The sequence below is a fragment of the Vombatus ursinus genome, unplaced genomic scaffold (genome assembly GCF_900497805.2).
Source record: "Vombatus ursinus unplaced genomic scaffold, bare-nosed wombat genome assembly UNPS02014813.1, whole genome shotgun sequence".
NCBI lineage: Eukaryota > Metazoa > Chordata > Mammalia > Diprotodontia > Vombatidae > Vombatus > Vombatus ursinus.
In genome coordinates this window covers 20,303,134-20,327,646 of record NW_020954591.1, presented here as the reverse complement: position 1 = coordinate 20,327,646, position 24,513 = coordinate 20,303,134, and the positions used below count along the sequence as shown (strand labels likewise).

Below are 24,513 nucleotides of genomic sequence, written 5' to 3'. Positions count from 1 at the left end.
CAAACAACTTTGAAGGATTAAAGAATTCTGATCAACACAATGACCAACCACAATTTCCTATAAGCAATGAGGTACAGATTGAGGCATATATACATACATGTTGTTGCTACTGAGTCATCTCAGCTGTAGCCGACTCTTTGTGACCCCATTTGGGGTTTTCTTGTCAAAGAGACTAGAGTGATTTGTCATTACCTTCTCCAGCTCATTTTACAGAAAGGGAAACTGAGGCAAAGAGGGTTAAGTGACCTGCCCAGGGTCACACAGCCAGTAAGTATCTGGGGGCAGATTTGAGCACTCTATCCACTGTGCCACCTAGCTGCCCTTATACACATATGTGTGTGTGCGCGTGCATTTATTTGTTTTTTGGATGTGGCCAATGCAGGAATTTGTTTTGCTTTATTCTGCACATTTATTACATAGCTTTTATTTTTTTCTTTTTCTATTGTAGGGTGAGGGGAAGGAAGGTGGGAGAAATAAAAAACAGGTTTTTCTTAGTTTAAAAAAATTAATTTAATGTAGAAAAAGAAAATGTTTCTTCTCACTCACATTAAGGAAAAATAAATTATTCCTTATCATGAACTAGAATGCACACAGATGTCATTCTGAACTATAGAGTTCATTCTGTTGCACTCAAGGTCATGAGTCAATACTGCTCATAATCTATCATATTTCTTATTTTTAAAAGAAATTGATATTCTAAATGTGTTGCTTTTGGAAAGCCACCTTTCTCCACTTGGCAGATAAACCATCTGTTTGCTGATAGAGGTTCCTTTCAGGCTCTTTTGGTCTCTTTGTTATTAGAAAACAGGCAGACCAACCTGAATGCTCCACTGGCAATGTCAGGAGAAATTAAGAAAAGCCTCCAGTATCATGTCCTGGGTAGGTACCCTGTGACAAATAGGACACAGGACAAGAGTGGCACAGGAAGGGTTAGGAATTAGATCACCAATCTATTTGATTATGTGAGTATAGGTCATTCATTTCAATACTTTCAGAAATTCTTTACTTCGCTGTGGATTCTCCACACAGGCAGGTACAGCCTAGAGTCAGGAAGGTGGGTTCAAATCCCACTAGCTATGTGACCATGGGCAAATCATTTAATATCCCAGAGACTCAGATTGTACAAATGCAGAGTAGTGAAAATAAAACCTTACTACTTACTTCAGGGTTATTGTACATATGAGAGTGTACAGCACAGAAACAAACCTTAAACCATCTATCTTAATAATACATCTGTATGGGGCAGCTAGGTGGCACAGTGGATAGAGTGTTGCGCCTGAAGTCAAGAAGACTCATCTTCCTAAGTTCAAAATTGGCTTTAGACATTTATTAAACCTGGGCAAGTCATTTAACCCTGTTTGATTCCGTTTCCTCATCTGTAAAATGAGCTGGAGAAGGAAATAGCAAACCACTCTAGTTATCTTTGCCAACAACAACAACAACAACAACAACAACAACAACAACAACAACAACAACAACAACAAAACCACAACAAACAAACCCAAACAGGGTCACAAAGAATCAGAAAGGATCAAAAAATGACCTTGGGCAGGTCACTTAACCTCCGTGGATCTAAACCTCCTCATCTGTAAAATTACAGGGTTAGCCTGGATTGATTCTTAGGTCCCTTCTAGCTCTAAAATCTATGATCCCTTGTTAGCTACAATCACCATTTCTTTATACCCTAGGAAAGAGTTTCATGAGTTTGAATGTGACAAAAAAAATTTATCAACTGGTGACCAACCTCCTAGCAATAACACTATTGGTCATGTTAAAAACCTCTCTTATCAGTTCATCCTATAAACTAAAAAGGAATGACATCTTGGCATCCCTACTAAAAGTACTAGGCATCGGATAGTCTGTTTAAAGTGCCTCTTGTAAATTAGATGAGGCAAAAATGAACATTTACCATTATGTAACAGGCTATCCATATGACTTTTTAAATAACTTTTTTCAGTCAAAAGACAAAAAATATCTTTATAAAGTTGTTAGACAACCACTAATAATGAGGTAGTTCACCACACACATCTTAACTTAAGAGTCATTTTAAACAATTGGAATTTCTTCAGATTTAATGCAAAAACAAATTATGTTTGTTCTACAATGACTCATTCCATAAGATGAACAATTTTTAACATATAATATATATCATTATAATATATATTATACCTATTTGAACTGAATTGCCCTTCTTGCTGTTCTAAAGTAGTTTTAGTTCTATACCTGAAAAATTGTGCAATTACTTCTATTCATACCATAAGTGAAATTAGAGAAATCATCTCATGTATTCCCAGCAGGGTTTAGCTTTTGGTGTCAATGAGGGACTTCCTCCACCAAAGCAAATCAAAACAATCTCTGCAACTTAGTCTGATAAGAGTTATCTAGGACACTGAATGGTTAAATGATTTACTCAGGGTCCTAGAGCCGCTAGTTATGAGTCAGAAGATTTGAACCAGGTCTTTCTGATTGAGATTAGCTCTCTATCTAAGCCATGCTATCCTTCACCCAAATTGGAGAAAACAGATAATGGGAGAAATCAATTTGCTATTTTAATGTTTTTATTGATTATTTCCCAAAAATCAAAACATATAAGAGAGCATGAAAGATTCTCCCTTAGTGGAATACAATATAAATCCAATTTTCAAAATAATCATTAACCTGGGGGTAAAATCAGTTTTGTCAAATCTATGACTAGAGGAAGAATTCATTACTAAATAGGTGATAGAGAGGATCACAGAAAATAAACAATTTTGATTATATAAAATTTATAGTTTTGCACAAAAACATAATAATTAAAATTAGAAGAAAAATTGAATGGGGGGAGGATCTTGCATTGCTTCTCTGATAAATGTCTCATATCTAAAACACCAAAGAATCGATTCAAAATTTAAATACTAAGAGCAATTACTCAATAAATGGTCAAAAGATATGACCATTTTCAAAGGAAGAAATCCAAGCTATCAATAACCATAAGAAAAAATGCTACAAATCACTAATAACTAGAAAAAATGTACATTCAAGTAACTGAGGTTCTACCTCACACATCAGATTGGCAAAGATAACAAAGTAGGAAAATGACAAAAGGAAAGCAGGAACACTAAAGCATTGTTGATAGAGGAGTGAATTGGTCCAAATATCCTAGAAAGCAATTTATAATAACTTTTTTCATGGTAGCCAAAAATTGGAGACTAAGGTGCTATTCTCCTATGGCTAAACAAATTGTGGTTATATGCATGTAACGAAATACACTGTGCCATAAGAAATGACAAAATGGACAGTTTCAGAGGAAACTGGGCAGACCTCTATGAACTGATGCAGAGTAAACTGAATAGGACTGAGAGGACAATTTAAACAATAACATTAAATAAACAGCAATTTGAAACTATGCTGAAAAAGTTACTAACCTATGACCCAGCTATACCACTACAAGGCTTACACCCCAAAGAGATCAAAGAAAGGAAAAGGACCCAATAGTTACAGCAGTAGTTTTTATAGCCCCAAACTCGACACTAAAAGGGTACCTACCTATTGGGAAAATCATAAACAAATTGTAATATATAGGAATGCAGTTTTAGAGGAAACTGACAAAATTTCTGTGACCTGATGATGCAGAGTGAAGTGAACAGAACTAGAACAACTTACACAATAATAACAACATTCAGGAGCAAAACCATTTTGAAAGCTTTTAGAATTCTGATTAACGCAATAATAGACCACAAGTCCATGGGGCTGGATATGAATCACAACTACCCACCTTCTGTCTGAGAAGATGGACTTAAAATCCAGAATAAGCCATGAATATCTGGACATAGCCAATGTAGGGATTTGTTTTGTTGAGCTATGTGTATTTTTTTTAAATTATTATCGTTCAATGGGAACAGTGGAAGGAATAGCAAAGTACCAAAAAATGTTGGTTTTGTAAAAATAAAAAGGGGGACAGGGGAGAGTACCAAAAGATCAAGTTTTATTTTTTTTGATCAGCTGAAGACAAGGAAGACTAATGTTATTTACCTAAAATATCTACCTCTAAAGGTGAGCCCCTAGCTGTTCATATTTGCACTTATTTGCTAGAATAACAAATTATTTTCTGAATATTGGAACAGAAGCAAACACTGGCAAAAAAGACGGTACTCTTTTCATTTCAAGACAGAGAAAAGATGCATCTGCAAACCCTTTTTTTAAATACTTTTCAAAGTGTGAGGTAATAGCCACTGCTGTAAAGAGTATGTTGGTTACCTCTTCCTCCCCAAAAGCATCATTCACCCACGACTGAAAGGTCCTGTAAAATACTACCCTGTGAAATTTAGTTGAAGAGTCGAGTGATACTGAAGACATTTATTGCATACAGGAACCAAGATTCTCTCAGAGAAAAAGAAATGCTACACTGATTTCTGGCTACAACTACAATTCTGGTGCAAAAAAAAAAAGAAAAGAAAAGAAAAAGCACAACTCACCCAGAGCCCGGTCTTTAACTTCCAAAAACTTTAGTCAAACATGGAAGTCAAGAGTTACAAAAACGATACTGAACCAGCAAATCCGAACACACACTTTGTTAAGCGATGGCATGTAAGTTGTTGCAGCACTGCCCTCGCCATCCCCTTCCTCCACCTCCTCCGCCCGATGCCCTTTAACTCGACCCTAACAAGCTTCCTGGGCAACTACCTAACCCGGGGCAAACTGGGTGGTCTAAGCCGGCGGCTGGGCCGGGGAGTCCGCCTCCTCCAAACAGAGGTCAGTCACTGGGGCTGGGTGCGAGAGCAAGGTTTGGCCCCAGTGACCTTGGCCCCAAAAGGTTTTTTTCCTCCATTCCTCCCTCCCACGTGCTGCGGACTGTGGCCACCCCAGAAGGAGCAGCACTTCGGGGAAGGCGCTTGAGGATCTCGACCTCGATGGAAAACGTGGGCTGCTCACGCCGCCCGCTCGGCGACTTTCCTCCCTTCCACCCACGAGCTTCCCTCCCCGGGGCGGGCGGGCACATCTCCGGTCCCCACGGGCTTCCCCCCTGCGCCCCGGCGGTTCCGACGCCGGCCAAGGCCGGCTTCGAGCCCGGGACGCGGACAGGGCGAGGGGTGAGCGCAGCGCCGAGCCGGGCGGCGGGGCGGCGCGGGGAAGGGAGTCTGGGCTCCGGGGACAGCGGAGGGGCGACTGAGCGGGTCCTGCGCCACGCCGCCGCCGCCTCCGGAGCTCTAGGGGTCCCCAAGGGAGCCCGCGGGGCCGACGCGGGCAGCCGGGCCTGGGGAGGGGGTGCGAGCAGGGCCGCCCGAGGCCCGGGGCTGGGGGTGTAGGGGCGCGGCGCCCTCACCATCAGAACTTTGGCCGCGTTCTCCAGCTGAGCGATCACTTCTGGGGGCCCCAGCGCCGCCGCCATCATGGTCTCTCTTCAATGACGCGCCATGCGCTGCATTGTGGGAGCGGGCGCCGCGGCCGGCCAATCGCGGCGGGGACCCGGCTACCTCACGCGCGGCTCCCGAGCCAGTCGTAGCTGTGGCCGCAGCCGCCGCGGGCGCCGCTCCCTCCTCGTCTGCCGGGGTCCGGCGCCCGGGGCCGCGGGCAGCGCCCCCCCTCCCCGACCCCCAGGCCCGTGGACAGCTCCGCCTGGGACGCCGAAGGAGGCGGCGGCGGCCGTGCCCCCTCCCTGGACGACCCGGCACTGAGCCCGCGGCCGGTGTGGCTCCCGGGGGGCCCGGTGCATGCGGACGCCCCCAGAGTACGGGCCGGGCCTCGACCTCTCCCCGCCGATGTATCCTTCCCTGAAGGCGGGAGCACGCATCCCGACCCGCGCCGGCTTTTCCTCGGTTCTCCCCGCAGTCCCCACTGCCACTCTTACTTCGCCTCCTCCCCCTTCACACTCTTCCACTTTTCCGAGTGTCTCCAACTTCCCATTGGTGCCTCTCCACGCCCCCCACCGCCCCTCGCGCTTCCCCAGCTCCGCTAGTCTCTATGCAGGGACTGAGGCATTTCCAGGGTGGAGTTTCTTTGGTGGGGGGTTGAGGGAGGGGGAAGGAATGGTGAAACTTCCCGGGCTTCTGGAACCCCTTTCTGCAGTAATTGTGCCTGGATTCGTGCCTGCGTCCTGGTCCATCGTCATCACTCCATTGTTCCTTGGACATGCTAGTACAGTGTGTGTACGTTTTGCCCCTCTTTTAGAATGTGAGCTTTTTGAGGGCAGAGACTGTTTAAATTTTGTCTGTGTCTACAGTACTTAGGAATGCCAACAGCCTTTATCACCTCCACGGACCTTTTGATACTTCTCACTGCCTTTCAACAACTATTGCTAAGCAAATTTCATTTTTAGATTAAGACACGTGCAGGTAGTTTTCTTTTTATTTAATGAATTATGAAAACAGTTAAATCTGCTTGCAAATTATGTCCTTAATGCTACAAAGTTTGATTGCATAGACTTTATGATTAAGTAGTATACTTCGAGACATTTAATATTTAATGAGTGTTAGATTGCTTCATGTTTGGCTGCAGTAATTCTGAAAGCATGTCTTGCCTGCCTCTTATAGAAATACTTTGTAGTGAGACATTCCCAGAGTAAAGATAAAAGGCAATCAAGTTGTTAACCTACCCCCCCCATGACTCTAGGTATTCCTAGTGATTTTTTTTTTAATAATTTCAAACATAACACCAATATGAATTTGTTTCAGGTAAGATGAACCTAAAAGTTTCAAAATGAGGTATATTATATGTTATACAGTAGGACCCTGACAAAATATAATGCAACCTAGCTGTATGAAAGGAATGGAAGTTAGTATAGTAGGAAAAGCCCCCCAGGGTCAGAAATGTGAGTCACAGCTTACAGGCTGTGTGACTTTGGGTAAGTCTTTTAACCCCTATACACATCTGCAAAATGGGAATGATGATACTTTTAGGATACACTTCACAATACTATTTTCAATCAACAAGAATTTTATTAAGTACTTGTACTATAATAATGGCAACTGAGCCAAGCATAGGGATACAAAGACAAAAAAAAAAAAGACGATTTCCATTCTTAGGGAGCTTACATTCTATCAAGGGAGATAATGTGGAAAAGATGAGATTGTATAGGGGGAAGTCCTAACAGGAAAAGATTATTAAACATACATTAATATTACTGTTTATATCCAGAAAAAGAAAATTCTGGGAACCAGTGTGGAGGCAGGGGAATCCCTTAGGCATGGGAGAAGTTATTAAGTCTAGGATCTCATAGAGCACATGGGGAATGAGAGTTCATGGAATGAGGAAATTGTTACAAAAATATTGCTACTACAATGCATATATATCATGAACTGGGCACCAACCTCAGCTCTTCCTCATCAAAAGCATTCAGCTAAGTCTACTGGATAATTTATTCCATGGGAGCATATAGAATCTGAGAATTAAAAGGGGACTCAGAAATTATCTGGTACAGTCCATAAAGAAGCAGAAATTCCCTCCCCAACATTCTATATTTAAATGCCCCCCAACAACAGAAAGCTCATAAACTAAAGAAGCAGCACATTCTATTTTTGGAAACTGAGTGATGGGAAGTTTTTCCCTGTACTGTGTCCAAAATTTCATCTTTGTACCTTCTGCTCATTACTACAAGTTCTGCTTGGTCATAGAAGAATAAGTCTTAATTCCTCTTCTATTGACAGTCTTTTGTTCAATTATCTCCATACTAACCAATTCTTTTGACTGTTCCTCCAATGACATAATTTCAAGTTCCCTTTCTTCTATTCCTTCACTGTCTGTCCCTTTCTATTCTCTGAACCCATTCCAGTTTGTCAGTGTACCAGTAGAAATTGCTTCATGTCTTTTTATCCCCAACAAACCACAATGCCTAGCACATAATAGATACTTAATAAATGCTTGCTGATTGAATGATGTAAATTAACTTTAAAAACAACTTTAGTTAAATGCATTTATTCCATAAAGCAATGGATATCTATCCACTCAATACTGCTTTTCATCAATGCAGACTGATACTGCTGTCCTTTAATAATTTCATGAGTTAAAAAAAAAAATCACCTGAGGGTCAACCTTTTGGTAATAAACCTCTCGAAACTTAGCTGAACCAGTGCTAGACAGCCTTTTGTCCCGCCCATATGCACTCTTTCCAGCTTGCTTTGGTCTGTGGAGCTGGTGCCCCGTCTTCAAATATCCAGATTCACATCCTTGGTAAGATATTCAGTTAAATTAGGTTAAAAATTCACCAACGCTTTCATAGATGAGAATTAAAACATCATTTGGGCAATCCCTCTATAACATTCTTCAAACCAGTACTATTGGAAAAAGCAAAGAAAGAATTGGTAGAGTGTGTTTTACTGTATATTCAGAAAACTAAAAGAAATAATTTATAGAACATACGGTCAGAAATTATTTATAGAACATATGGTCATCACATATTAATACTGGCAACTATTTTTAAATTTTTTATTAATTTTATTTTGATTAATCAACAATCACTTCCATAAGCTTTTGAGTTTTAAATTTTTCTCCCCCTCCTTTCCCCGCTCCCTCCCTAAGACAGTGCACAATCTGATATAGGCTATACATATACATTCCTATTAAACATTTTCACATTAGTTGTAAGGAAGAATTAGAACCAGTAGGAGGAACCACTAGAAAGAGGAAACAAAACAAAACAATAAAAAAAAAAGTAGCAAATAGTATGCTTCGATCTGCATTCAAACTCCATAGTTATTTCTTTGGATGTGGATAGCATTTTCCATCACAAGGCCTTTGGAAATATCTTAGATCCCTGCATTGCTGAGAAGGGCTAAGTCTATCAAAGTCATCGCACAAAGTGGCTGTTACTGTGTACAACATTCTCCTGGTTCTGTTCACTTCACTCAGCATCAGTCCATACAAGTCTTTACAGGTTTTTCGGAATCCACCTGCTCATCATTTCTTATGGCACAATAGTATTCCATTACATTCATATACCACAACTTATTCAGCCATTCCCCAATTGATGGGCATCCCCTCAATTTCCAATTCTTTGCCACCACAGAAAGAGCTGCTATAAATATTTTTGTACATGTGGGCCCTTTTTCCATTTTTATGATCTCTTTGGGATACAGCCCTGGAAGTGGCAAGTATTTTTAAAAGACCACCATAAATATCATTGCAGCTTCTGCACTAACATCACTTTCTGAGGACAAAATGGTAGAGAAATTCTACAAAGAATTTGATAAGACCATCCAAATTAAATCAAGAAGCATTCTAATACTTCGTGACTGCAAGACAAAGTTGGAATAAGTTAAGAAGTATGGGAAAGTTTGGTTCAAGGAAGATGAAAAAGTCCAAAGACTTCCAGATTACAAAGAAATGTCTTTCCTTTATTTTGAACTCTTAAAAAAAAACTATACTAAGGACTTGATGAATACTAAATATCATAAAGAATGAAATAGATTTTATTATAACTGACAGGAAAAGACTTGTTATTGATATGGGAATTATCCCAGAATCTACTGTGTGTATACTCAGACTATCAACTCAGAGTTAAAATTTTAAAAGTAGGAGAAGAATGAGAAAAAAGATGTGACATATCATTAAAATGATTTAACCCTTAATTATTTAAACATGTTACTGAAAACCAAATATGGTAAATGGACAAAAGGACTAATAGACATGACTATAATTAGCATGTTGTCCATAAATTTAATCAAAGTAAATTAATTGTCAACAATGAAACCAAAAGAGGCCAGAAGAAACCTCAGTCAGCAAATATCTGACTGATTTGCCAAACAGAGGGAAAGGTCTGCCAAAGGCAACACTGGGTTAAAATACAAACTCATGGGTAAAATCATATAAAGAGAAGTGATGAACAATGAGCAATATCATCTCATAATATAAATAAAGATTAAGAATATTATATATAGAATATAATATAAAGATGAAAAAGAAAAATGGAGAAGATTCACAAAAATAATATGAACAAATTTTTCTCCATCAAGGTTGATGAAACCACCATGCATGGGCCCCAAAATTATAGGCTTCTAAGGTGCTTATATAGGAAATAGAAATGGCACTAAAGAGAATGAAAAAAGGGGGAAAGTAGTTAGATTGAACTAAGTATATACAAAGAACATCCCTGTTAGAGTCAATTCAGTTATTAGGGCATTGAGGAAATGATATACAAAGTATATTTCCAAAGAAGGGGAAAATACCAAAGGCATGGGGGGGGGAACTCACATCTCATAAATAACAACAAAACTGATCAAGAGATCGATTATATCTACCACCCTATATGCCAACTCTCCCATCTGTACAAAATCTTTATGGATTATCTATACATGAATTGAGGGAATTCTTAATAAGAATATAGAGGACAAGCAGTCTTTCAAAAGCTATATTCAACAGTAGACCACATCTTTACCAACTCCTAATTAATTGAAAGAAATAAAGAATGTAAGATCCCATTGTACTTAATGTCTGCTGACTGAAAAAAATTGATTCAGTACAACAAAATACTAGCTTACAAGCTTTTTTCTACCATGGTGTTTCCTATCCATGAATGGGGATCATCCCAGGATTCCTTGGAATAGGTAACAACTGAAAGAACCCTGTTCAGTGAGTGACCCACTGATGATAAACATCAGCCAAGGCATAAAACATATGTTTTCTACAACTATTAGTCACTATGATGGAAGGGATCTAGCATGGCATCCAGATGGAAGAAGTATTCCTTCTCACCTTCAATCTCTATCTATTGGCTGTTTCCCTATTGTCAATAAGCATTTATTAAATGCTTGCTATATGCCAGGCACTATATGGTAAGCTCTAGGGATACAAAAAGAGGCAAAAGATAGTCCCAGCCCTCAAGCAGCTCACAACGTGATGCAAGAGACAAGACAGGTATGTACAAACAAGCTGTGTATAGGATAAATAGGAACTAATAAAGAGAGGGAAAGGACTAAAATTAAGAGAGTTGAGAAAGGCTTCCCATAGAACAGGGCTTCTTAAAACTTTTTCTACTCACGACCCCTCTTCGCCTGAGAAATTTTCATGCAACCCCAGGTATATAGGTATATTAAGTAGGTATACAAATCAAACATTTACTGGTAATATAAAGAAATTTATTTTAAAACAGTTCTTTGGTATACATATAATTTTACCATTTGTTAAAGACAAAAGCAAATTTACATTACTAATGAGATGTGCTTGTTTATTTTTACATAATTCTTGGTGGAATATTTGGTACTGCAGGACATAAAGCACCTTCAACATTTTTTCAGAACTGATATTTTTATTTTATAATAGTGCAGAGAACACTGCTTCACATAAATGCATAGTACAAAATGGCAGAAGTACATTTAGGACCATTTCAGAAATTGTTGGAAATTCTGCCCTAATCCCAAGCCAAAATTCATTTAATGGATTTTTTTTTTAAAGAAACTCGTTTTAAACCTGTATCACTTGACAACTCAGCAAATTCTTCTTGAACTTTTAAGTGGCAGATGACTCATTTTTTATTTCAATTGAGTTATGGTTTATGAACCCAACTTAGTTTTTTAGAATCAAAATTTGAAGAGAAATATTTCTGAAACTGTCTCCAGGCACTACAGATGGTCAGTTATAATTCTTACAGTTAAATCTTTGGAAAGATTCTTTTCAATTATAAAATCATCTGTAGCTATAAACATTTCTATAAACCATTTTCTACCCTATTCTTCCATATGTTAACTTTTTAGTAAAACTTTCAATTTTATCTTATAACATAAATGTTAAAACTTTTTCCTTCGAAGAGACATGTTTAAATCATTTAGTTTTTTGAAAATATCCAACAAATAACAGTTTTGAAAGCTGTAAGTCATTATGAAAAAAGTTAACAAAATCAGATTTCTGCTCAGTCAAAAATACTTTATCTTTCAATTTCAAAAATCTATTTGAACTTCACCCTCTTGAGAGTCACCTTACCTCTGCATGTAGGAAGAAGCTTTTGTAATCGAAGTCCATGTCTTTCCAAAGGTTTGAAAACAAACGACTGTTAAAGGCATGCATTTTAATGAAGCTAATGATTTTGATAATATCACGAAGTGCAACATCTAACTCTGGTGATTTTTTTGGCTACAATTGCCTCCTGATGGATCGTGCAGTAAGTAAAAGTGATATGTTCATTGCCACCAGCTTTAACTTTTGCTACAAATCCAACGTTCTCACCCATCATTGCTCCAGCACTGTCTATATAGACTCTAACACAATTTTTCTACTGTAAACCTTCATTTGTAGAAAAGTATTGACTTTAAGGTATATATCTTCGGGGCAGCTAGATGGTGCAGTGGGCTAGAGCACTGGCCTTGAAGTCAGGAGGACCTGAGTTCAAATGCAACCTCAAACAAAATACTTACTAACTGTGTGACTTGGGGCATGTCACTTAACCCCAATTGCCTCACCAAAAAACAAACAAAATATATATATGTATATATATATACACATCTATATGTATGTATACACACACACATACACACACACATATATATATAACTTCCCCTCTTGTATGCCCTTCCAAAGGGCAAAAAAACATGATTCCACATGTATGCTTCCTTCATAGACATATCTTAAAGTAACAACTGTGCCATGTTAGAAATGTTGTTTCATCTAAATGAATTGCAACCTTTGGGCTGCCCTTAAGCCTGGTAATAAGCTGCTTGAATTGGTCACTACTAATTTCAGTCATTCTTTTGGAAACAATATCATTAGATAAAGGAATTTTATGAACTTCACTTCCACACTTTTTCCAGTGAACTATTTCTGACATTTTAATAGCAGTAGGTAACATGAGATCTTCTGCTGTCGCATTGGGTTTTTTAGTTTTTGCAATTAAATAAGAAATTTCATAAGCTGCAAGAAATATTTTTCCTTGACAGTAACAAATTTCTCAAAACATTGTTTTTCTTTTTTTGAAAATTTTTAAAGTTATTCAAAATATTCCTTTGGTTTACTGTAGCATGCTGCATGCTTGATAGTAAGATGTCATTTTAGTTTGACTGGTTTCATGCTCTCCACAACCAGAACTTCATTACAAATTAAGCAAAGAGGTTTTTTCCACACCATCATTATTAGAAGTAAATCCATATTGCAAAAATGGTTCTACATATTTTCTTTTTCCTGTCAGTTTAGGTGTACTACAACCTGGTAGCAAGGACTCTTCCACATTGTCATCAGTATTTTTACCTCTTCTGTCTAAATTTAGCCACTTATCCATAACCAAAAAATCTCCATAACCAAAAAATATAAATATTTATATATATTTATAAATATTGTTAAAATATAAATATTGCTAATAATTTCTCAAATAAATACTAGCTGTAGTATATGAAATTATATTTGTGCTTCATTTTAAAAATTGATGCTCACACTTAAATAAATACATTTACAATAGTGATGGTGGAGAAATATTAAAGGGCTTTTGTCTTGTTGCAATTAAACACTTATGTTTCTGTAAAAGGAGATAACAGTAATTTTTAAAATCAAACACTGTAATACAATACAATCTAAAGATATACTAATTTGATGCATTCTGAGGAATGATGGCAGGAAGGTATTAAAAATCTTTATTTGCTGTAATTAAACTTATGTTTCTGAAAGAGGAGAAAACTGTGTATACAGTAAAAACACAGCAATTCATAACATACAGTAGTCTTGAATCTGAGCAGAGGTATTTCTGGCAGCCTTTGTTGGCATTGTGTGGTATGATGGCACCTGTGTATTCAGAACTAAGGCTTCAGTGAAGTCTTTTGATGCAACAGGGGCAAGTACTGTCAGAAACACCTTGGATTCATTACGCATTTGATTTTGAATTAGTTTTGGTCATTGAATTAGAATTGGTTGTTGCACATCACATTCAATTACTCGACCCCACAGTTTAAGAAGTGCTGCTGGAGAAGATGGGATTTTAGTTGGGACTCAAAGCCCATAAGGAAAGGTGAAGAGGGAGCATATTCCAGGCATGGGGAGAGGTGGGAGGGAGCTTTTTGGGGAATTATGTGCCTAATATATCAAGACCCAGGACATTTCAGAGCTTCTTGAGAGAGATCTAGAATCACTCAAAGGAGTTTGTCCACGCAGGAAACACTAAGTGGATGAAAATATCCGTTACTGAAATTTCAATACATACATGGATAGAGCTTATCCAACAGTGTGTATATCTGAGATAGATGGTACAACTGAACAATGAACTGGGCCTGGAGTTGAAAAGGAGGAATGGTTGGATTGCTTTGGGGAATGACAAAGCTCTTTTACTAACTCTAAGCTTCCCATGAAACAAAACATTCCATCTTTCATCTCTGAACATTCTCTGTGACTGGAGTTTATTGAGTAGGGAGGCAATGTAGTCAGACCTTCACTTTAGGAAAATCACTTTAAATGCTAAATGAAGGATGGATTGAAGAGGAGAGAGACTTAAGGTAGGCAGGCAGACCCACCAGCAGGCTGTTCCGATATTCCAGGCATGAGGTGATAAAGGCCTGCACTAGAGTGGTAGCAATGTTAGAAGAGAGAAGGGGTCATATTGAAGACACGTTGCAAAGGTAAAATTGACAGGTCCTAGCAACAGATTGGGTAAGCCAGTAGGTAGGGAGGCACTGAAAACAAGTGAAAGAGTTGGGATGACAGAGGCGGCAATCTGTTGGAGGAGAGGTGACGGAATGGGATCACTTGAACAAGTAAAAGGGTTAGCCTGGGTAAGGAGTAAGGTCACTTCATCATATAAGACAAGGGTATAGGAATAGAGTGGCATAGATACATTTAAACTACAATGCAAACTTTAGAGTGATTATAAATGTCAGATATTAACTTTCCAGCCTTATTTCATGTTGCATCCTTCATCGACTACATGCCAGCCAAACTAACTGACAAGCTGTTCCTTACACTTGACATTTCACCTTTTGTCCTAAAGCCTAGAAATCATTTCTTCCAATCCTAATCTTTCTTCAAGTCTTGGCTCATGCTCCATCTCCTCCAAGAAACCTCCCATGAGCCATTTGTTATACTCTCTCCCTCTTCCAATTAGCTTGTATTTATTTATCATGTTACATATAAAAATATGTAAGGTATCTCTCTCCTTCTCTCCCCATATATAGATAGATATACACACACATATACACACATATATACACATACATACATATATACATATACACACACACACATACACACACACGCATATAGTATTCTCATTCTCTAGCCAAATGTATAATTTGAAGGCAGGATTTGTCTTTTTATCCCCAACCTTTGCCCAGTACCTTGCACGTAGTAAGTATGGTGCTATACCACTGGATCTAACACTTTATCCCAATCTAGAAAGACTTCAGGTATAATCCTGGCAACTGATTGTGTTTGCTATCTGAAGACCAGCCTACCTAAACACAGAAAAGCTCTTCCTTAGTAGGTTGCCCACTGGTTCACTAATTATTTATTCCTTACGGTATAGGAAATAAAAATATAAAATGGCCTTTGGGTCAGTGTAGCCCCTTCCTGCTTCCAAAGCAGTGGTGGCAGAGTAGTAGAAAGGTAGACAAAGGTTACCAAGAATAGAGTGATTTTTAAATTATTCACTATTGGTACTATAATCTTTGTCCTAACTAATGAATTTATATAAAACTGGCAGAATTGAACCATATTAATACTAACATTATCAGTTTGAATGAAACCAGAAGACATAAGAAAGTTGTAATTGAATAGAAGGGAGGATTATAGATTCTATTTACAAAGGAAAATAGAGGAGCTAACAGTTGAGTATTTTGTGTGCACGAAGAATAAGAAATATCACTTTGTGGTCATCTTAGTTTACAGCCCTCCTGATCAGCATAAACAACAACAATAAAAAACTATTAAGATAATTGCAACTTATACACTAATACTGTTGCAGAAAATGAAATTGAGAAGTTTTACAAAGGACCTCCTGATATCTTTGTTACATATGTATGATATGTACATTATATATTTTTATATGTAACATGATAAATAAATACAAGCAATGGATCATGGGAGGTTTCTTGGAGGAGGTGGAGCATGAGCCAAGACTTGAAGAAAGATAAGGATTGGAAGAAATGAATTGTAGGCTTTAGAACAAAAGGTGAAATATGAGGAATATCTAGTCATTTAGGTTAGCTGATATGTAGAGTCAGTGAAGGGTACAACATGAAATAAGACAGAAAGTTAATAATGTCTGACATTTATAGTCACTTTAAAGTTTGCAACAGTAAATCAACATTAGTTTTAAAGTGGATTTAGTGAAGGAAAAAAAAAAAACACTTAATACCTACCACATGCAAGCCACTGTTAGTCACAAGATATAAATGACACTCCCTCTGGGGTTGTGTTCTTCACTTTCACTTTTATTGACTCCCCAAAGGACAGCTGGCCTTTGGGTTCTAGAGGTAACCCTGAGGTTTCGATTTTTCCTAGCTCTTTTGTTCATGAGCCCCCATCCAGTGTGTACTCCCTATTAACAGCTACTCTTGACTAAAGTACTGTAGTAACAATTGGTACAAAACATTTTTCCCAAAAGTTTGAGACATGTTCCCAAAATTACATCCAGAATCCAAGGAAAATTGGGCTCAAACTTAGAGCATTGTGTCAAAGGAGTAACACAGCTCCTTATTGGAAGTCCTTTTCTTCTGTCATGGTCCTCATGAAATTCCCCCCAAGGTGTATCTGTCTACTCAGCTCTAAGGGTAAGGGTAAATGTCTTTGTAGAATGCATAGCTGTACTTTTCTCTGTACTGAAGTGGTCATGTTCCCTGAAATTGCCTTTCCTCGATGTGTCTTGCTTGTCTTCTCTCAGTTTCTAACTAGATACATTATTATTGGTCTAATCTCTCCTATGACCTGGTCAGTGGTGGGGAGAGTGGTGGAAGAAGAATAATTCCCCACATCCAGCTACCTTCTAGTATAGGTACAAGGCTCTGTCTTCTCGATATGCTACCAAAGTTTGACTCCTTTGTACTCAAATTCCTATATCCTAGATCTGTATCTATAGATATCTATAGGTACCTATAGCTATCCCTCTCCATATATATGTGCACATACATATACACTATATATATATGCACATTCACATATACATATACTATATACCAATATCCATATCTATATCCATATCTATGTGCCCAGAGGTGTATCTAATATCTTTAAACAATCCCAGATCCTGTGTAATGTCATCTGATTTCATTCAGTGGCTCAAAATGATTAAGGACTTGTTCTTAATTGATTCTGAACTCAAAGAGTCTTTCTCACATGATAAAGGTATCAAGGAATAAAGAAGTGTCTTTTTAATTATTTAATTGGGGATGAAGGGTGTGAGACATCTTTCTTGCACAATCACAAAAGGTAGTTCTTTTTTCTCATGGAACTTCCAGTGTGCTGAAAAGAGGAAGGTATAAATAAGACATGCACACAGATAGATAAATACAAGGTAATTTGATGGGGGGGGGGAATTTTACAATTAAGGGTAAATTGAAATCACCAAGTAGGAATTCAGAGGAAGACTGAGCCAACTACCAAGAAAAGAGGGAAGGTTTCTCATAGCCATATTGTACAGGGCTTTAAGTGACAGGCATTTGTATTTGATCCTAGAGGTCACTAGAGTTTATTAATCAGGAGAATAATGTGGTCAGATCTGTGCTTTAGGACTATCACTTTTGCAGTTTTATGGAGGATAGATTAAAAAGGAAAGAGGCCAATTAGCAGGCTTGAGGTTGTTACAGCCTGAATTAGGAGGAAGGTTTGATTAGAAAAATAAAGAGGATAAATGCAATGTAATAAATGCAAGAAGTGGTCTGGAGGTAGAATTGACAAGATTTGACAACCATTTACATGCTTAGAATGAGGGAGAGATCTTCTCTTTCTTGTCCAAAGCAATGTAAGTCCCTAGCAACATTTTAAAATTTTAAATCCTGAATCCACTTTAGAGCTAGTTTTTCATCTTTTGTTAACGATATTCATATAATCGGTATTCAGTGTAACTTAACTAGTCATAACTATAATTACCTCTGTCAGGACCTATTCAGATCATCATATAAGCCTGCCAGCAATGTTTTTCAGGTTCTTTCTGATAGTATTTTTCCCTCACACAAATCATTAGACTTAGACAGTAGACATCAGAAGGCTCTCCATCAGATCCTCAATACACACCCTAGGAAGACAGCATATTTTCCTTTTGTTTATGGCAGTGTGGCTATTACTTAGCTCAAAAAGTTTATTAGTCTATCTACTCCTTTCTTTTCTGGGTCATATTCTTTAACCTTCCAAACTCCAGATACAGGTTAAGACTGACTTTTCAGATTCTTTTTCCTCTCATTTTAATTTTTTTAAGTTACTTTTCAATTCTTTCAAGGAATACTTTATTCTCTTTTTCCCATAACCTGGAGAATAGAGATGTTTTCCTTTAGCTCTTTTACTTTCTCTTCTACTAGAAAGACCAACCTACATTTTATGCATTCCAAAATAAATACAAACAGCACCTATTCTGTGCGTGCTTAGCCAGAGAAAACTCTAATGGAGGTTTGTAGTGAGTCTGACAAGCAAATTAGTATGACCTAAGAATAGGAGAATTAGATTAATTAAATCTTCTAATAGCTGATTATTTCTGAAGTTTCCTTCACTTAGCAGACTTCCTCACTCTGCCTCAAGTAGGAGCCTAGTTCTGTTTTGAGAAGGATGAGTAGATGTCATGATTCCATTTTCTGATTGAAGTTTTATCCAAGAAAGGAAATGTTGTTAGATGTTTTGGATGATGTCTATAATCCTTGGTTTGGCCAAAAATAGTGTTAGTAGATGTTTCCCACCTGATTTCCATCCTCATTGAGGAGAGAAACACCTTTCTCTGATGGAGAATCTTCTGCCTCCTGCTTCTCTTGTTTCCTGAGGGAAGGCTGCTAGGGGCGCAACTTCCATCTGCACCAAGGCAAGGCAAATTTGACCTCGTGCTGCCAGCCTAATCTCCTGCTTACGATGTGGAGAGTTTCTAGCATGATGAGAAAAAATCTTCTCTTTGACCTCAGGTCTTTCATCTCCTGCTGCCACTGACACTTGAGGGAAGAGAAAAACAAATGTCAGCAGAAAGCTCAGCTTCCATCTCCTACTACAATGTTTCCTGCCTAATCTCTAGGTTTCAGAGGGAAGAAATGAAACAGGTCCCCCATCTGACCACCTGAGAGTTGTCTTCCATCCTGTACTATAATTTTCTCCTACCTGATCTCCAGTCTCCTCTGGGAAATGGAGTGGTGCCTTCGACCTGATGGTGAACATTCTCACATTGGTCATACCCAACACCTCTCAGTGATTCTGAGCCCCTGTTGGTCATCATCCAAACCATTCCCCATCCCTGACCTCTTGATTCCTTATTCCCATCCTTCTCCACCTTCCAACCTCCAAGTCTCAACCAAATGCCACCTACACCTTCTACTGTACCTTCTAGAATGCCTGTTCTATGCTCAACAAATTTCCCTTCATCCTAAATTTTCTCTTGTCCCACTCCTTCCACCTTCTAGCATTTACTGAAACCTGTATTCCCCCCGATGACATGGTCTCCTTGGCTACCCTTTCCAGCATTGGCTTCCCCTTTACTCACTTTCCTCAGCTCACTGATCAAGGCAGAAGAGTTAGACAATTCCTTGCTCTCCATCACCATTTCTAAGTGCTCCCCTTCTATCACTTAGCAATTTCTCTTCCTTTGAGGTTCATACAATTCATCTCTACCTCCAATCAAAATCTTGGTAGCTGTTATCTATAGATCTCCAGGTTATTCCCTTCCTTCTTCAACTAATTCAGTACCTAGATCACAATTTTTCCCTTCTCTCCAACTCCTGCCCTCATACTTTGGGACTTCAGCATTCATACTGAGTCTTCCTCAAACACCTTAACCATGAAGTTCTCAACCTACTCACCTTCCAAGACCTACTCCTCCCCCTTCACCTCAGCCATATGCAAAGATGGTCATAGTCTTGATTTGCCATCACTCACAAATATACCTCCTCATTGTTCAGGAATTCCAAAAACATGTTATCTGACCATGATCTGTTGGGTTTCCACCTCTCCCTCTGCCTTCCCTTACCAAACCCTATTCTTCATCCACCCAGTGACCTCTAATTCTTCAGTCCCTCAGTTCTGTCCCAGAATATCTCTCCTGCACTAGCCATTTTCCCCCGTTTTCCCTATCTTGACCTTTTGGTGAACTACTTCAACTGTACACTGTCCTCTTCTCTTGAGTCCCTGGCTCACTTACTGTGTTTACCAATTGTGCCAGATCAAGGTTTAGCCTATACACATGCTGCTGAATGAAGGTAGAGAAAATCATGCAATCATTCTGATTGGATCCACTATAAATTTATGCTAAACAACTTCAATGGCGCTTTCACTGCTGCTAGGTAATCATGCTATACCTTTCTTATCAACTAACTATCTCACTCTCAAACACTCAACAGCTCTCCCAAATCTTTTCCTTCTTCCTCAAATCTGCCATAGCTTTGCCTCCCCTCCTCTGTCAACTGAGAGCTTTGCCCTGTATTTTACAGAAAAAAAATTGAGGCCATTTACCATGAGCTCTCTCTTTTCTTCTCTTCCTCATTTCATATCATTCAGATGCTTTCTGCCATTATCTCCACCTTCAAATGATGAAGTGGCCTTACTCCTTACCAAACTACACCCCTCCTTCTGCACAAGTGATCCCATTCTGTCCCATCTCCTCCAACAGATTATTCACTCTGTCATCACCACTCTATAATTAACATTCTCCATCTACTGGTTACTTCCCTACTGCCTACAAACGTGTTCATGTCTCATCCATCATTTAAAAAAAAAAAACCCTTGCTTCATCCTTCCACCCCTAGTAACTATCATCCTGTATCTCATCTTACCTTGTGGCTAAATTCCTTGAAAAGGCTATTTACAATAGCTAATCTCCCCTTTCTCTCCTCTCCTTAATCCCATACAATCTGGCTTCCAACCACATCATTCCACTGAACTATTTTCTTCAAAGTTACCAATGATCTCTTAATTCTCAAATCTAATGGCCTCTTCTCTCTGTAGTCTTTGACACTATTGATTACCCTCTTCTCCTTGATATTTCTCTCTAGGTTTTCAGGATACCACTCTCTTCTGGTTCTCCTACCCATCTGACCATTCCTGTCTCCTTTGCTGGATCCTCATTTAGATTACTCCCTCTAAGCTTCAGTGTTCTTTAGGGTTCTGTCCTGGGTCCTCTTCTTTTCCCCCCTCTATTCTACTTCAACTGGTAATCTGATTTGCTCTCATGCATTTAATTACCATCCCTGTGCTAATGACTCATAAATCTACCACCTGCTTGAAACTCTCTGCTGACCTCCGGTCTCAAAACTCCAACTGCCTTTCAGACATCTCAAACTGGATGTCCAGTAGACATCTTAAACTCAGCATGTCCAAACCACAACTCATTATCTTTTCCCCTAAGCCTTCCCCATCTCCCAACTTCCCTGTTACTGTAAAGGACAATACCATCTTCCCAGTCTCTCAGGCTCAAAACCTAGGTGTCATTCTCTACACCTCACTTTCTGTCATCCTGCATATCTAGTCTGTTGCCAAGGCTTGTCGATTTAACTTTTTGCAACCTCTCAAATATGGCCCCTTCTCTCCTCTGACTCTTCTACCACTGGTACAAGCCTTGATCACCTCAGCCCTGGAGGTAATAATAGCCTGCTGGTGGCTTTGCCTGCTTCAAGTCTCTCCCCACTCCAGTCCATCCTCTATTTGATCACCAAAGTGTTTTCCTAAAGCACAGTTCTGACCATGCGGAGTGGGACTCAGTAAATTCAGTAGGGACTCAGTAAACTCCAATAGTTCCTTATTGCCCTCAAGACCAAATACAAAAGCCTGTGTTTAGCATTCAAAGCTCCTCGTAACCTAGCCCTCACCCCTACCTTTCCAGTCCTCTTACACTTACTTCCTACCGTACTTTTTGATCCAGTGGCGCAGGCCTCCTTAAGATTTAGTGAATAAGGCATTCATCTCTCAGCTCCAGGCATTTTCTCTGGCTATCTCCCATTCCTAGAATGTTCTCCCTCATCTCTGGCAACTGGCAAAAATTCCAAATTCTACAGAAAGCCTTTTCCAATTTTCTCAATTCTAGCGCCTTTCTTGTCTTCATTATTTCATTATTTATCTTGTATTTATCTTATTTGTATATATTTGTTTGCTTATGGACTCCCCCATTAGATTGTGAGCTCCTTGAAGGCAGGGACTGTCTTTTTGCTTCTTTAGCACAATGCCTAGCACATCCTCGTCCTTACTGTCTTCTGCATCATTTGACACTGTTGATCATGCTCTTCTCTTTGATACACCCTTCTCTCTAAGTTTTCAAGATACTGCTCTCTAGTGATTTTCCTCCTGTCTCACTGCTTCTTCAGTCTCCTTTCCTGGATCTTCATCCATGTCATGATCACTAATCATACAAACTCCCCTCCCCCCAAAGATCTGACCTGGACCCTCTTCTCTTCTCCTTCGATATTTCATTAAGTGAAAATTCTAGTCAGTTTCTGTGGTTTCAGTTTATCTCTATACAAATAATTCTCAGATCTACTTGTCTGGGCTTAACTTCTCATCTCCAACAGCCTGTCTGGAACTGGATTTCTCATAGACATTTTAATCTCAACATGTATAAAACTGAATTCGTTATCTCCTCCCTTTTTCCTAAATTACCTATTATTCTTGATGATATCTCCAGCCAGTCACCCAGGTCTGCAACATAGATTATCGATCTCTACTCCTCACTCTCCCTAACTTTCCCTCACTTGCAGTATATCCAATCAGTTGTGAAGTCCCATTGTTTCGACCTTTCTAGCATCTCTTAAATCCACTGCCTCTCTTTCCTCTGACACTGCATCACTTCATGCCTGAACTATTACAATGAATTACTGGTTGGTCTTTCTGCCTCAAGTCTTTAAACTGATTTTCCAAAAGTGCAGGTCTGACCATATCAACCCCACTCCGCACCCTAACTGGAGTTACTCCCTGTTACCTCTAAGATGAGATACAGAATCCTCAGTCTGGCTTTTAAAGCCCTTCATAACCTGGCTCCTTCCCATTTTTCCAGTCTTCTTTTAACTTACTCTCCTCTATGTACTCTGGAATTCAGGGACACTGGCCTTCTTGCTGTTCCTCACACATGACACTCCATCTCCAGACTTCAGTGTTTTCACTGACTGCTTCCTATGCCTGTAATGTCCCTTGTCAACCTGAAATAAAGAGGACTACCAAAATAGCAACAACAAGGTTCTTTAATTGAGGCAAGGGAATTGCAATTCAGATCAGCACCAAAGTGCAGGAGTGCTGAACCAAGCAAAAGAGGCCAGGTTTAAATACACTTCAACTGAGAGGTATCCTCAAGGGGTCACAGCAGCTTGGAAGAGTTAAATTGTTTTGCAGAGTAGCCAAAGGCAGAGAAGTGATTGACCTCTGGTCAGAACAACGGGCTCTGGGTGCTGCAAGTTTCAAGCAATATCACAAAACCTGCTCCAACCAAGGGTTCAGCGAAGTCAAGGTAGCCTCTTCTGATTACAGGATTCAACACCCTCATCTATACCTTCAGATTTCCCAGGCTTCCTTCAAGTCTTCGCTAAAGACGCAGCCTCTGCAGGAACCCTTTCCCAGTTCTGTTTAATCTTAATGCCTTCCCACTAAGATTATCTCCAATTTTGTTGTTGTTTAGTTGTTTTCAGTCGTGTCCGACTCTTCATGACCTGATTTGGGGTTTTCTTGCCAGAGAAACTGGAGTGGTTTGCCGTTTCCTTTTCCAGCTCATTTTACAGATGATGAACTGAGGCAAATAGGGTTAAATAAGTGTCTGAGACTGGATTTGAACTGACTCAGGCCCAGACCTCTATCCAATTTGGCTACCTAGTTGCCCTATCTTTTTTTTTTAATAATATTTTCCCCAATTACATATTAAAACAATTTTTAATATTTTTTAGAAGTTTTGAGTTCCAAATTTTGTCCCTCCTTCCCTCCCTCTTGTCCTACCTCCTGGAGACAGTAAACAATAGTTTATATATGAGCAATCATGTAAAATTTTTCCATATTATTCATTTTGTGCAAGAAGACTCACACAAACAAAAAAGAAGAGTGAAAAATAGTATGCTTCAGTTTGTATTTAGATAGCAACAATTCTTTCTCTAGAGGCAGATAGTATGTTTCATTTTGAGTCCTGTGGGATTGTCTTGGATCGTTGTATTGCTCAGTATAGCTAAGTCCCTCACAGTTCTTCATTGTATAATATTGCTGTTGCTGTGTATAATGTTCTCCTGGTTCTGCTCACTTTGCTTTGCATCAGTTCGTGTAAGTCTTTCCAGGTTTTTCTGAAATCATCATGCTTGTCATTTCTTAGAGCACAATAATATTCCATCACAATCACATACCACAGCTTGTTCAGCCATTCCCCAATTGATGGACCTCGATTTCCAGTTCTTAGACACCACAAAAAGAGGTGCTATAAATGTTTTTGTGCAAATAGGTCCTTCCCTCCCCCTTTTTAAAAATCTCTGTGGGATACAGACCTAGCAGTGAATA

The 24,513-nt window shown here is 39.1% G+C and overlaps 1 protein-coding gene across 1 annotated transcript in view; it reads right to left on the bottom strand.

The window, feature by feature from the left end:
* XPO4 (exportin 4) overlaps nt 1-5,371 on the bottom strand; it is a 125,419-nt gene extending 120,048 nt beyond the window's left edge. Inside the window, exon 1 of the mRNA XM_027835170.1 lies at nt 5,303-5,371. Coding sequence (XP_027690971.1) covers nt 5,303-5,371 — 69 coding nt within the window. The remainder of the gene's footprint in view (nt 1-5,302) is intronic.
* Nucleotides 5,372-24,513: the final 19,142 nt, after the last annotated feature.